Genomic DNA, 14,432 nt, shown 5'->3' on the forward strand with positions numbered 1-14,432 from the left:
CTAAGACCGAGAAATTAAAAGAACCGGACAGATGGACACAGAGAACCAGAGGGCAGCGTGGGACCTTATCTTGCCACGGCCTCAGGTCTTGAGGGAAAGGCTCAAGCCTGGGTTTCTGGACTGCAAAGGGGGCCCCCAGGTGGGAGGGGCAGGAGGCAGCTGGAGTGAGCCGCTTGCCCCTGGGTGCCAGCTCGAGCTTCCAGAGCTGTGCCCTGGGCGTCACTGAGCAGAGGGATGTGGCAGCTACCAGGGCTACCCAGTCTTCAGGAGACGAAATGAGAGGGGCCGGGAGGTCCACAGGACCAAAGGGTGCAGTGTTGGCTGGGCTGGGTACAGGCCCAGGGAAATGGGGTGGGGTGGGCTGGGTAAGACCTGGCACCCCTGCTGCCCTGAAGACCACCCCAGTCTACCTCGGTGCTGGCCAAGAAACCTATTGGCTACCTCTCCCACCATCCCAGACTGTGGGCAGGGGGAGGGAGTGGGCCTGGGGCAAGGACCCCCCCCTCTCCAGAATTTCCTCCAGATGGGGCAGTGCCCAAGGAGGGGTTACTTGTCTTCCCTGCCATGGAGGGGAATCCCCAGCCCAGGCCCTAGGCCCCAGGCCCCCTCGGCAGGGAAGGGATCCTCGGGGAGGAGGGTCCCGGGAGCAGACCCTGCCCTCAGCTCCCACAGACACACCCCAATCTGAAAGCCATGCGTGTCCGTGTATATAGGAACCATGTACAGAGCCCAGAGAAGCCCCCCTACATCCCCTGGGGAAAAAAAAAAAAAAAGAAAACTAGACAGAAACTCATCTATATATTCTGTATCTGGAGTCCCGTTTTGAATATTAACTGTGTTATTTTTATACACTTTTTAAGCCTTAACTCGCCGTTGATTTACCAGTTTAACGTCTCCTGGGGTTTCTTTTCCCACGGGGTTCTCTGCCCCACCCCCATCCCTTTGTTTGACTGGCGTCGTCTGATACTCAGTATTGTAGCTTTTTGTCCGCATGTTACTACCCTGTAAATACGCTGTTATACATACTGTTAACACCCCTTTGCTTTTTTCTATGGGACCTCCAGGCCACCATATTTAGAACTAGTTACCTTATTAAAAAAGAGAAAACAGTCTGTTGGCTTCTCAGTCTGCATCGTGGTGGCAGGGAGGTGAGGGCAGGTGCCCCTCAAGGCTTCAGGAACGAAGTTTGCATTATATTGAAGGAAAGGGGTGGGGAGCAAAAAAAGTCAAACGTGGGGGAAGACACTAAAGGGGGCAAGAAACAAAGGAATTCCAAACCCTCTGCTCTTTGTATTTCTCTGTTGTGAAGAATAAACTGTACCTGCAGCCGGGTGGCGGCGGTGTGTGGCGTGCTCTGTGCGAGGGTGGGGCTGGGGGGCACCTTTCCACTGCTCCTCTCCCCTCCCCCGCCCCCCACCCCCAGACTGGGGGAAGAAGGGAAATGGCCCTTCCTGTGTCCATCACTCGCAGCCAAGGACCATGAGGGCTCAGAGGAGTGAGTTCCCCATGGTGGCTCATGGCTGAGTCACTTTCTGTCTCTACCACGAGGCGGCTAGCACAGGGCCAGCCTTGATAAACTCTGGGGGAGTTCCTGCATCTCCCTCCTGGGCAATCAAAACAGTGACCCCCATGGGGAAGATGTGTGTGCAGGGGACTTTTTGGTCCCCTCGATCACTGGACTAGCTGGAGGTTGTGAGGCTGGAGCTGCTGCTGCTGCAGGAGCCCGAGGATGAAGCTGACTCCCAACAAAGCCAAGTGGAGAGCCGGAGACACATCATCGAGCCCGGAAGCTGTCCCGACCCCAGCACCGTCCTGTTATGTAAGCCAGTAAATCCTCGTTAGGGTTGATCTTTCGTTTTCCTCAAAGAGTCAGTTGCTAAACGTTTTCCACAACACCACTGGCTGACTCTGCAATCAGATTCTTCATTCAGTGAGTTAGGAACAAGTTAGGCGATGGTGGGCACCTGAACGGGAAAATCCTGTGTGTGTGTGTGGGGGTGGGGGTGGATGGGGTGCTGTGTTGGGCCAGACACAAGCAGAAGGACAAAGGAGGCAGAAAGAAGCGGAGACGGACAGAGGAGACTGAGGGCCAGCCAGTGGCAACCTTAGCTCCTGACTTTGTCTCCATCTTCTGGCCCGCTCTAATTTCCTGCTTGTTCTCACATCAGTGAATTTATAAGTTACCGTGTGACATCAGGTAAGTTAATTAACCTCTCTGTGCCCAATTTTCTCATAGGTAAAATGAGGGAAATAATAGTAACCAATTTATAGGGTGGATATGAGGATTAAATGAACCAATAGATATCTAAGGCTTAGAGCTGTGCCTGGTGCATAGTAAGTACCCAATAAATGTAATTGTTATTATTTGACGTAGCCCTGATGGATTTATGTCCTTTCTGATCAAGGAACCCTGACTAGACAGCCGGTGATGTTTGGGAATTTTGGGGGGCGACATCTGAGCTGGCATGGCAGGTGGGATGGCTGGACAGGTGAAGATTTTGCATGTAGCAGTGACCCTCGGGGGAATGGGAGTCTGATTTTCACCGGCTCACCTGGAAGCTCTCAGGAGCTTACGCGGTCCCTGAGGGTCCCAGCGTGGGTGCTGAGGATAGTGTTGATTAACAGGGACACTGATGGAAGCAGCGGCAGAAGGAGCTTATCCCCTGTTATCCCTGTTGCTGCCCTGAGCCTCTCTACACCTGAGCCTGCCCCACCCACACCTTGGGCCTCTGGGGAAGACAAAGGAGGTCCTCCACTCTGTTCCGCTGCAGCTTCTTTTACCACTCCCCCTCCTCAGGAAGGTCTTGACCCACAGCATGAGGCTCCCCCAGCCCAGCACCTGCAAACCCCTGACTCGTGCCATCACTTCCTCTTTAAAACAGGAAGTGGCTGTCCTTCGGCGACTCCTTTGCACTCCACGAACTTGCTGGAGAAGGGGCAGGCAAGGAGAGGGAGAAGGCAAGTTATTTTCTGCGGCATCACAACCCCTGCAAGGAGGGTGATTGGCATCCCCACTTTACATATGAGAAAACTGAGACTCAGCAAGGGTAAGGAACTAGTCCACAGCCATGCACAGAGTCAGAAGAGGAGCAGATTTCCATCCAGATCTTACTGGCCTGAGCTCAGGTCTCTGCTGGCCCAGGGCTCAGTGTGTGTGGCCCTTGGTGAATGATGAAGGCAGTGTAAGGTGGAGGACAGTCTCCCACCAGAGGAAGGGATGTCAGCCTATAGCCATCAAGCAATAACCTGTTCTTAGGCACACCTAGCCTGTTCTTAGCTCTAACCCAGAGTCCAAAAGGTCTTCTGGGTTCTGCTAATCTAGTTGAGGCAGGAGACACTGGGAACTTGGAACTGCTTGGGAGAAGGGAGATATCTCTTACATCATCAACTGGAAGTGTTTGTAAAAACTGTTACTATGTGAAAACCATCAGAGTTGGCTTATAGCCAGAATTGCTGTCCTACCTGAAAATAGTGGAGCCTGTTAAAAATGCAAGGTCTATGAGAACACTACACAAACGGGTCAGAAGACCTGGAGGGAAGTCCCACCCTCTCCGGGCCTCCGTTTTTCAACTGTCAGACAACACCTCAGGGACTTCCAGCAGATAACTTCCCCATCCCCACAGCTATTTCCCGGAGGAAACCACCTTTCCTGGAGAGCCTGATGACTTCACGCTTCTGTTCGGGACGTGTGTCTTTCCCTACTGAGGATGAAGAGCCTGGACAGCAGCCATGGATGAGGAAATTTATCTCCCAGACACTGTGGCCAAACAGCCATATGAGTCCCATGGCAAGGAAATGTCATTTTTATGGACTTGGATTCTCTAGGAGAAAGGGCCATAGGACACTTTGGGATAATGTATTTTATTATCATATTACTTAAATATGTACAAACTTTGCCGAGGGCGGCGGAGGTGAACCGGATGCCACTGTGTTTCTCTATCTGGGGCTCCTGCCCAGTGGCAGCTCTATTTGACCTGAGGGCCAGTCCTGGCTTTCCAGCTGCTGACCTCACAGACTGACTCACAGATTCTCTGGGTCCTTATGTAGTTTTGTTCCCTTTTTGTGCCTCAGTCCCATTAAAAAAAGTGGGGGGATATGGGGAAGGGGCTAAAACGTCTCTTCGGCCTCCACTGAACTCAGTAAGGTCAGAGGTGACAGGTTTCCAGGCAGCTGGCGGTACCTGGGTCGCCGTGGAAAGTCAGGGAAGGGATGGATAGCCCGCCTCAGGGAGGCGCTCCCCAAAGGCCAGGCCTCCTCCTGCCACCCCCGCGCGGGGGCGGTATTCACGCAGTCTCCCCGCCCTCCCCCCACCCCCCGCCCCCACCAGCGCCACGCTGCTTCCAGAAGGGCCCCGCCGGCGTTCGGGCCTCCGGGCCGAGGGCGCCGCTAGCCGGGCAGCAGGGCGTACTCCTTGGTCGCTCAGATCAGTTGGGGGCGGCGGATCTCGGCCCGGCGGCTGATGTCGGGGCTCCAGCAGAACTCGGGTGACAGCAGCTTGGCGGGCTTGTGCAGCCAGAAGAACTTGTTGAGGTGGCTCTCGTCGTGCCAGCGCACCTCCAGGCCCCGCACGCAGTAGGCCGTCAGCTGCCGCAGAGCCGCCACGCTGCCCCCGAACACGGCCGCGTGGTAGTAGAAGTCGCCCTCGCCGGGGCCCAGCGCGGCGGCCGAGCGCGCGTCCCGCTCGAAGGGCAGCAGCCGCCTCCGCCAACGGTAGTGCCAGGCGTGCAGCTGCGCCACCGACCTGGCCAGCGCCTCGGGCCCGAAAGTCCCGCTGAAGTGCTGGTCCACGTCCATGCAGAACACGAAACGTGCCTCGCGCCCCAGCCGCCCGCCCAGCGCTGCGTGCAGCGTGCGCATGCGCGCCATGGACACGTTCTGCCAGCGCCGCTCGCGCGCCACGCGCTCCACGCGCAGCCGGCGGCCCGGGCCCAGCTGCACGCGGGGCACGGCGACCGGGCCCTCGGTGAACACATAGTACACCACGCGCTGGCCCACCATGAAGTGCTGCTCGGCCGTCTCCAGGAAGCGCACCAGGTACTTCTCCAGGTATCTGCCGGGCGGGGCGGGGCTGTCTTGAGTCAGCCGGGCCTCAGCGCACTCCGCCATCCGCGGAGACGTCGGGCTTCTCAGCCCTCCCCTCGCCCGTCCTTGTGACCCTGCAACTCCAGTTCCTGGAACTCCAGAACTGTCCAGCCCCGGAATCATCCGAGGTGGATTAAAAATAATTACCCATTGTTTGCCACCCCTGCCCGGAGAGGCCCTGTGTTCCCCGCTTGAACGTGGCTCTCCCTGACGGCTTCGGTCAGTAGAGTCCCGAGGAAGGGATGCTGTGCTGGCCCTTGGGAGGACCGGCTCGTTAGCCTTTGTCTCTTTAGAGCTCTGACCCTTCGCTTAAGAAGTCCCAGAGCTCAGGGCTTCCCTGGTGGCGCAGTGGTTAGGAGTCTGCCTGCCAATGCAGGGCACACAGGTTCGAGCCTTGGTCCGGGAAGATACCACATGCCCAGGAGCGGCTAAGGCCGTGCGCCACAACTACTGAGCCTGCGCTCTAGAGCCCATGAGCCACAACTACTGAGCCCGAGCGCCGCAACTACTGAACCCCATGCGCCTAGAGCCTGTGCTCTGCAATAAGAGAAGCCACCGCAGTGAGAAACCCGCACACTGCAACGAATCGCGGCAACTAGAGAAAGCCTGTGGGCAGCAACGAACACCCAACGCACCGAAAAATAAATAAAAATAAAAATAAAAATAAAAGTAAATTAAAAAAAAAAAAAAAAGAAGTGTCAGAACTCAGATGCTGCCACGAAGTGAGGGAGCCCAGGCTAGCCACGGAGAGAGGCTCCCGCCAGTCATCCGCAGGACGTTTGGGAGCAGGGAGGGGCCCCCCCCTGCTGCTGAGCCCTGTCAGAATTCCTGAGCCACAAAATCATGAGCTATGGTAATAATGAACTGTTTTCAGTCACTGAGTTTGTGGTGATTCCTTACATAGGTAACCGGGACGTTCAGAATACTGGAAACTTTGTATGAACAGGCTTCGGGATCCCAGGGTTCTAAAATAATCGTACTAATGTCTGATCTTTTGGAACATGTGTCATGTGGCAGATAGTGTTCAAAGTAATGTGCATTATCTCATTTAATCCTCACCATTATTATCTCCATCTCTCAGGTGAGGAAACTGAATCTCAAAGAGCTTCAGTAACTTGTGCAAGCAAGCATACACATAGTTGATAAGTGAAAGCCAGGATTTGAACCCAGCTTGGCACTGGAGCCTGTACCCTTACCTGCACTTGCTCTATTCCGGGTGGAACTGTGAGAAACTGGAATCAGAGACCTTGGAAGCCTCAGCATCCCAGGGTGCTGGACTCATAGATCCTTGGAACTCAGGACCTCAGGACCCTGGAATTTCTGGACTCAGAGACTCTGACCCCTAGGGCTGGTGCAGGAACACCCTACTCAGCGTCCAGAACAGAAGTGGGAGCACCAAGGCTCTGGAGAGGCCAGCAGTCCTGTTTGCCCCCGGCCTCTCCGGGGCCCTCCTGGCTTTCTCTCCCTTCTAGAGTGTGAGGGACGGAGTTGGAGGAGCCCTGAGCGGTTGTCTGGGGCACGGGTCCCCAACCCGCCCCCGGGCCGCGGACCGCGGACTGCTAAAGGTCTGCAGGTCTGCGGCCTGTTAGGAACCAGGCCGCACAGCAGGAGGTGAGCGTCAGGTGAGTGAGCGAAGCTTCATCTGCCTCCATCACTTGCATTACCGCCTAAACCATCCCCCTCCCTCCTCCCCCACCCCCCGGTCCGTGGAAAAATTGTTTTCCATGAAGCTGGTCCCTGGTGCCATGAAGGTTGGAGACCGCTGGTCTGGGGTCTCTGAAGACAGAATTCCTTCCCCAGGCTTTTGGATATCTTTTCCTGGATGCAAAGCTCTCAGTGCCTTCCCAAAGCAGCCTGTTCCATTATTAGAAACTCTTCCTTAAGTTGCCTCGAACTCTACCTCTCTGTACCTTAGGATTGTAGGATCTGATTGCCACTCTAAGCCAGGAGTCCCATTTGCATCACTACTGGAAAGTGAATACCAGCTTGGACACCCTGACATCCATAATGGGGAGATGGGCAGGTCTGCCCCCTGAGGTTTCTTCTCCACCTCCCACTCTGGGTTCCTTCTCCATGCCTGGGGGCCCCTTAGTTCTTCGATTGGCCCCCTCTCCTGTCGTGAGTCTGTCCTCCCCACTCCTCAGTCACTTGCCCCCATGGCCTCTCCCTCGAGTTGGTCATCATCAGTCTGCCCCCCACCCCAAGTTGCAGCTTCACCCGTCCCACTGTCTGAGCCCCCTGTCCTTCCAGCCCACTTTCCTGTGATATATCACCCCCAGCAGTCCTTCCTCACTGACTCCTCTGGTCTGCTGACCCTACCACTCTCAGCATCCTCCTTTCTTCACATCCCTCTTTATCCAGCCCAGATTCGCTCCCTTGCAAAAGCCCTCAGCTCCCCAGCCCCTCTTCCGCCTTCAGACTTTCTTGGCGAACCTCCCCCTGCCCGGCCCTTTCTGTGTGCCTGCACCTGAGCCGCTGACCTCCACGGACGCTTCTGCAGCCGGGCCATCCCTTCTGTTTACCCAGTTCTCACCTCCTCTCACCACTCTCACCTGAAAGACTCCCATCATTTTTCACCGCAAACCCAAGGCCTCCAGATGATCAGCCCCAGGCCCTGGGCAGGTTCCTTCTAGGTTGTGATGCTGAGCCGTTGGCTGCCTGGGCTGGCTGGACTCCAGGGAGGAGGGGAAGGGAAAGGATGGTCCTGCCCTCATGCTGGGAGGGTTGCTGTCTTTGCTTCTTGCTTTATATTGGGGTCGTACAGCCCAGGAGAATGGGGTGCTCCACCCCTACATCATGTGCACACCCCCTCCCACTCCCTGCTTGGATAGCACCGCTCCCCTCCCTGGGCCTTACCTGCCTACAGCAAAGACAGTCAGACCAATGGTGAGGTTCTGCTGTACAGCCTCTTGCTGGGCCACATCTGGGTCGAAGGTGCCGTCCCAAATAATGGGGGCCCCCCAGCAGGTACAGGTCGGGACTTGAGGCCGTGCCCTGGCCAGGGCAGGGATGGAGAGACAGGTCCATTCATCTACCTGCTTGATGCGTGGTCACTGCCACCTCCCCAGTCCTGGGCCCTAGGGACCCACAGATGGGTCACACCCAGGCTCTGCCCCTAGAAATCTCTTCCCAGATCCAGCAGAGTACTGGGGATGTGTTAACCTGATGGGGCCCCTGGGTAGAGTGCCTAGCCCTGCCAGGGTGGGGGATGTGAGGAGGGCAGGAACGCTGGGGCTCTGTAGGGTGTGTGGGTGTCCTCGGAATGGGAGAGATGGCAGCTCCTTACCAAGGATGCAGGGGACCTGTGAAATTGTCTCTCAGCAGGGACATTCTGGCCAAAGGGCAGACACCCATGGGGGTGAGGACTTTCAGGTGCCTGTGGGGTGGGAGCAGCAGTGAGGGGCATGCTGGCCTGCTCAGGAGCCCTCTCGCTTTGCTCCTTACAAGGAGGGAGAGCCCACAAGGACGCTTGTGCGGGCCATGACAGGTGCCACTCTCCATCCCTCACGGAGGCACTTGGAAAGAGCCACTTTAACCCTGCCCCGCTGGTCCCATCGCGAGTGCTGGGCGAAGGGGATTGTACCTGACTACAGGGAGCCCGTGCAGGAGCAGCCCTAAGAGGCCAAGTGCAGATAGGATCAGAAGATTCTCTTCCAGGCCCTGGGGGGTGGAGGGGGGTCGGCAACTCATTTCTGCATATATTTTTATACACACACACATATATATGAAAAATGAGGTAATTCAATGTTTCATTTATTTGTTCGTTTTAATATGAATGTATTATTCTGTTCACTTGGCACAGACATTCAAAGGTACAAAAGAGTATAGACAGTGCAGTCCTTCCTGTTCCCAGCCACGGCCACCCGGTTCCCCTGCAAGGGGATAGTTTATGCACATACAGGCAAATATAAATATGGTAGCAAATTCTCTCTCCCTTCCCTCTGTCCCTTCCTCTATTTTTCCCCCCACAAATGGTAGCACAGTGATATGCTGTTCTCTACCTTGCATTTTCCACTGACCATTATGTCCTTGAGGTTATTCCACCTCAGTACTTGAAGCGCTTCCTCACCCTTTTTTCCAGCTGCCTAATATGCCATTGACTGGAGGTGGCATCATTTACCTGACCAGGTCCCTTGTGATGAGCATTTAGATGTATAATTTTTTGCTTTTCCTGGCAGCAAACTTGGGGGACAGTAATGTTAGGGGTTGGGGTGCTTAGCCTGGGTAGGATTGACCTCGGACAGGGGAGAGTCTGGGAGGGGATGCAGGGAGGTTTGTGGCTTGGTGGCTGGGATTTGAGAGCGTCTGGGGCTTAGGGATGAGTTGCTGGGCTGCCCGGAGGGCCAGCTGCGGTCAGGGACCACATGTGTATGGCGGCTCCAGTCACGGGGCCGGGTCCCTCCAGCAGAGCTCAGCGACCCCACTGCTGGGTCAGAGGAGGTGGACTTTGGGATTTGTCCATGGTTGCTTGTTTTCCAGAAGGGCCCTAAAAGTTGAGAATTTTAATAAGCTCCTCTGGGGGGGTCTCCTCCAACTCTCCTCAGCCCTTCTGGGTTCTGGTGTCTCTAGACAGACAAGACCCATATGGTGAGAAGCGTGGCCACTGGGGCCAGACCCCCAGGTTCGAATCCCAGGCCACCACTTCTTAGCTGTCTGACCCTGGGCAAGGTTCTGGGCCTCTGCACTTTAGTCTCCTTGTCTAGAAATGCAGATAATAAGAATACATACCTTAGAGGGCTGCGATGGATATTGAATTAATACCTGCTGAGTGATTAGAACAAGGCCTTGCACACAGTAAAAGCCCAGTAAGCTTTAGCTATTGTTGATTATCATTAGTAGTATTATTCCTAAACAAGCCCTCAGGATTCTCTGCACAACCTCCCAGCTCCCCTTCCTGCCCTATGGTCCTTCCAAAATCTGCCTCCTCTGGTCTCTTTCAAGAAGCCTGCCTGATCAGACCCTCCCGCCCCTGCCTTTTCTGCTACCCCACCTCACCGTACGTCAGCAGGTGTATCCAGTAAATAGCTCAGAGAGGCCCCTTGCGGTTGTGTGTGTACGAATCCGCCTGTGCATCTCAGGGCAGACACCCCTTCTGTTCAGCTGGTGAAACCTGGGTGCACTGACCCCTCCCTCTGCCTCGCCCTCTGTCAGTCCCCAGGGGTGGGTGGTTGGCTTGGCCTCCTATTTCTCCGGCCCCCCCCAGTGACCCTGCCTGCTCATCCCCCACCAGGACCATTGCAGCAGCGACCTCCCTGCTCCCAGTCACTCCTGACAGAGCCCCCAGAGTCAGCTCATAAAACGCCACCTGCCTTAACTGTCCATGTCACATGAACAGGGAAATCCTCGAAGGGGAAATGCATTTAGTGGGCAAACATATGGAAAAATGTTCACCCTCACTAGTAATCAAAGACTTATAGATTAGAACTCGGTGGGATGTTTTGCCTATAAAATGAGCACTTTTTAAAAAGAAATGAAAATAGCCACACTGGGAGAATACAATGAGACAGGTACTCTTACACCTGCTGGTGGGATGTAAATTGCTACAGCTTTTTTGGAAAGCTACTTAGCTGTGGGAATTGAAGCTTTCATTAGTCATCCCCTTTAATCCAATCACTGCAACTTCTGGGAATCTGTTCAAAGGAGATCATCTTCAGCATGGGAAAAGGTTATGCATCAAGATGTTCACTAACTTCTGCTCATTCATGTGTTCAGCCTATACTTGTCACAAGCTCAGAATCAAGCACTGTGCTAGGTCAAGGATTCAGAGGTGAGCGAGACACAGACCTTGTCTTTAAGGGAGCAGGGTCAGGAAGATGTGGATGGCCAGGAAGGGAGGGGAATGGGGTCACATGACAGACTGCAAACAGATGAATGGAACACAGCACAACGAAGGCTGTGATTAGTGTAAATACAAGATACCATTATCTTGCAAATGATAAGATACCATTGGGGAGAAATCAGGGAGGCTTCCTGGAGGAGGTGACCCTTAAGCTAGGACCTGAAGAACTAAAAGTTATCCACACAAAGAAGGCAGTGGAGGGGAAAGGGAGGTCCATGAAAAAGAAACAGCACTGTGTAAAAGTGAGGTGAGAGTGCTTGGAAAGTACGGGGAACTGCAGGCCTGCCACAGGGGCGGGGTATAGGGTGTGGATAGGAAGTGATGAGATTTGAGGCTGGAGATAAGCCTGAGCCAGGTCACCCAGGGCCCACATTCCAGGATAAGGGGTTTGGACTTCATCTTAAAGGCCATGGGGAGCCCTGAAAGCTCTTTCCTTCAGGGAGTGATGCTGTGACATTTTTACTTGGAAGATACTCCAGCTGAACTGTTGAGCCTGGACGTGGGGCAGGGACCAGGGAGCATGTGGAGGTGGGAAGACAGGTGAGTGTTGGCAGTGGGTTGGGGAGGAGTAGGTGATGAATGGCTGTCAAGGAGGTTGATGGGCAGGACTTGGTCACTGATGAGAGGGACAGGGCTGGGGGACCAGGAAAGGAGGTGGTGGCTGATAGTATGGTTGGGGGTAAGAAGCTGGAGCCCAGAAGGCAGGCAGGCAGGCAGGCTCGGGAGAGAGTTCTGGGATTCACCAGGAGGGCAGGGATGCTGTGGGAGAGGGAGAGAGCAGAGGAAGGAGAGCCAGGGCCCAGGCACCGAGGACACGGTTGGGGACGGGCAGGGGACTGAGTGAGCAGAGGAGGAGGTGGAGGCTGGGGTGGTGGTGGTGGAAGTGGCTCTTTCCGGAAGTTTGGCTGTAAAAGGAAAGGGAGAGGATGGTAACTGGAGGGGCTGAGGGCTTGGGATTGATGGAGGTGCGTGTGTTTCTTTCAGGCAGGGAGACTTGAGCTCGGTTGAACGTGGGCTGGAGAGCACCAGTGGAGAAGGCATTGTGCAGGACTCTCAGATACAACTGAAAAAGGCCCCAGCATCCAGGCAAAGGGACTGGCTAAATAAACTTTTTATGAAGAGTCTGCAGTCACATAGAAAAAACTTGCACAAGAACCGTGAATGAAAAAAGCAGGATCTAAAATTGATGGGCACTGTGGTTACAATCTAGCAATGAAAACATGCCCCAGCAAATACGGCTGAAAGGAAAAACTTAAGTGTCTGTGTAATAAGTTATGGGAGGGTTTTTTCCCTTTATTTTTACCCCCAGTTGTCCGTAATGTGCTTTTATTGCCTTTTTAATGAAGGAAAAGTACAGAGTTAGCTATTTAGGAAAAACAAGTGTTCTTAAGCCTTTCTAGTGACTGCAAGGTGAAGTCCACCTCTCTTAGCCCTGCCTGAGGAGCCTGCAAAATCATTTCAAGCACTCACACCAGACCCAACTTTCCCACCTCTAGAAACGGAGACTTCACAGCGGGCAGGCCAAGGATGCTCTCCTAGCATTGCTGGAAAAAGCAAATGGAGATAAACAACCCCCCTATTCGTCCTTAGGGAGTTGGATGAATGAATTATGCATTTCTATACAATGGAAAGCAACGTGGCCACTGAAAAGGATGAGGTAGATTTATATGTGCTCTCGGGAAAAGAGGGCCTAAAGAATCAAGTGGAAGAGGAAGTAGCAACTGTACATAGAGGCTGGCTGCACGTCTGTGAGGGGGGAAGCCCCTATACCTGTGTACCTGTGCATTTACAGACATGTGTTTCTATGTCGTTCTATAAAAATGTAGGAAAAAATCTGGAACAGCATTGCGCAATAGAAATATAATGTGAGCCAGGAATGTAAATTAAAAATTTCTAGTAGCCATGTTAAAAAAGTGAAAAGAAACAACCGAAATTAATTTTAGTATTTTAATTTAACCTAATATATCATTTCAATATGTAACCCAAAATATCATTTCAGTATGTAATCGATATAAAAATTATTGAGATATTTTACAGTCGCTTCTGGAAGCGAGACTGCCCCCCCAGAGGGACGGCATGGGAGGTGCCAGGGGCAGGAGAAGGCTGCAGCGGAGCTCTTTCTGCCCTCACTGCCGTCTGACCCTCTTAGCCGGCCCTTCCCAACTAGGGCAGCCAGGAAGAGTTGTCCCCAAGTGGTCCAGGTGGGCTCCAGCTGTCAGTCCTGGGAGGGTGCTGACACCCAGGCCTGCAACAGGCTCCTGCCGCCCCCTCCCCTGGCCCAGCCTGGGAGCCCCTAGTCCACAGAGGTGCCTGCCTGACCTATTCCTCCCAGTACCTTGCTCCGATATTTTCAAAAGGATCCCCGCCCCTCCACCCCGCTTCCGCCTGCAGAAGGTGGTCCCGCAGGTGGCCTCATGCCCTGCTCCTGTACTCTCCTTGCTTTCAGGAAGAGGTTAAAGATCAGTCATTAGTTCCTAAGTGGGAACAAGTTTGCAGTCCTGGACAGTCACTCCCAGTTGGAATAGAGGGCTCACAGTTACAGTGGAAGGTGCACCCCGAAGTCTGTTCTCTGCTCACCAAGGGGGCTCAGAGTTTAGGGCAGCAGGAGGAGTCGCCGAGCTCTTCACAGGCTACGAGATCTGCCAGGATGCAGCCTCCCCCCGCCCCGCCATCCATTCCTTGGACCGTCTCTACCCCTTGGGCGATGTCCTCCAGTCGCCTTCTCCCAGGACCTCTATGGCTCGGCTGGTTCTCAGCAGGCCAGCCTTGGTGCCTCCTCCTTGACTGTTCTGGCCACCAGGCTGGACTCCTCTCAGGACAGCTGTCCCGCCCCATCTTCCCCCTGACACTGGCAGTGTCCCCCCTCACCTGAGTCCTCGCCTGAGAGCCATGACAGGAAGCTGATGGGACAGCCTGCCAAGAACCTTCTCGGCTCAGAGCCAGGGAAGAAATGACCCATTCTTGGTGACTGGGACAAAGCAGTTTCAGGCCATCTGCCGGAAACCACACCCACAGGAGCAAGCAGGGATGAACTACCCGGAGAGGAGCCCCCTGGGGCCAGTCACCTGGGAGAGGGCGGATGGAAGGCCGGCTCTGGTTGGCCAGAGGCGCTGGGACATTTTGTACTGACTCCTCTTCCTCCCCAGGCCTCCTTGTGCCCCTCTTCAGTGTCGTGGTCCTCGGGCCGGACTGTGGTGTTTGCCACCCGGGGAGAACCTTGTCCTGCGCAGAGCTTCAGCCGGATCTCAAGGGCACCGGTCACCTGATTGTGACCTTGGACAGTTCACCTTGAGGTGCCCGTGATCTCTTCAGTGAAACAGGTATGTACACCAGCCACCAGGACAGGGTAAGAGCCACACAAGGTAGTTACATGGAAAAGTGCTGGAAAGTTTGCACTAGGCAGGGTTTTTTTAAAGTGCAGGTTATGATCCATCAGAGGGCCATGAAGTCAATCTTACGGATCATGACTGAGATTTTAAAAGTATGAACAGGAAGGGAATTGAAAATATCA

The 14,432-nt window shown here is 54.3% G+C and overlaps 1 protein-coding gene and 1 pseudogene across 1 annotated transcript; one reads left to right on the forward strand and one right to left on the reverse strand.

Annotated features, from left to right (window-relative positions):
- The first annotated feature begins 275 nt into the window (after positions 1-275).
- LOC137762078 (uncharacterized) lies at positions 276-1,331 on the forward strand (annotated as a pseudogene).
- A 3,047-nt stretch (positions 1,332-4,378) lies between these two features.
- A3GALT2 (alpha 1,3-galactosyltransferase 2) lies at positions 4,379-13,812 on the reverse strand. The gene is given in 6 exon segments (XM_068537856.1): positions 4,379-5,050; positions 7,939-8,076; positions 8,369-8,458; positions 8,666-8,723; positions 8,726-8,742; positions 13,790-13,812. Coding segments are annotated over 6 exon segments (957 nt in total). The 3' UTR covers positions 4,379-4,419.
- Positions 13,813-14,432: the final 620 nt, after the last annotated feature.

This window comes from Eschrichtius robustus, chromosome 3, assembly GCF_028021215.1.
Source record: "Eschrichtius robustus isolate mEscRob2 chromosome 3, mEscRob2.pri, whole genome shotgun sequence".
Classification (NCBI taxonomy): Eukaryota; Metazoa; Chordata; class Mammalia; order Artiodactyla; family Eschrichtiidae; genus Eschrichtius; species Eschrichtius robustus.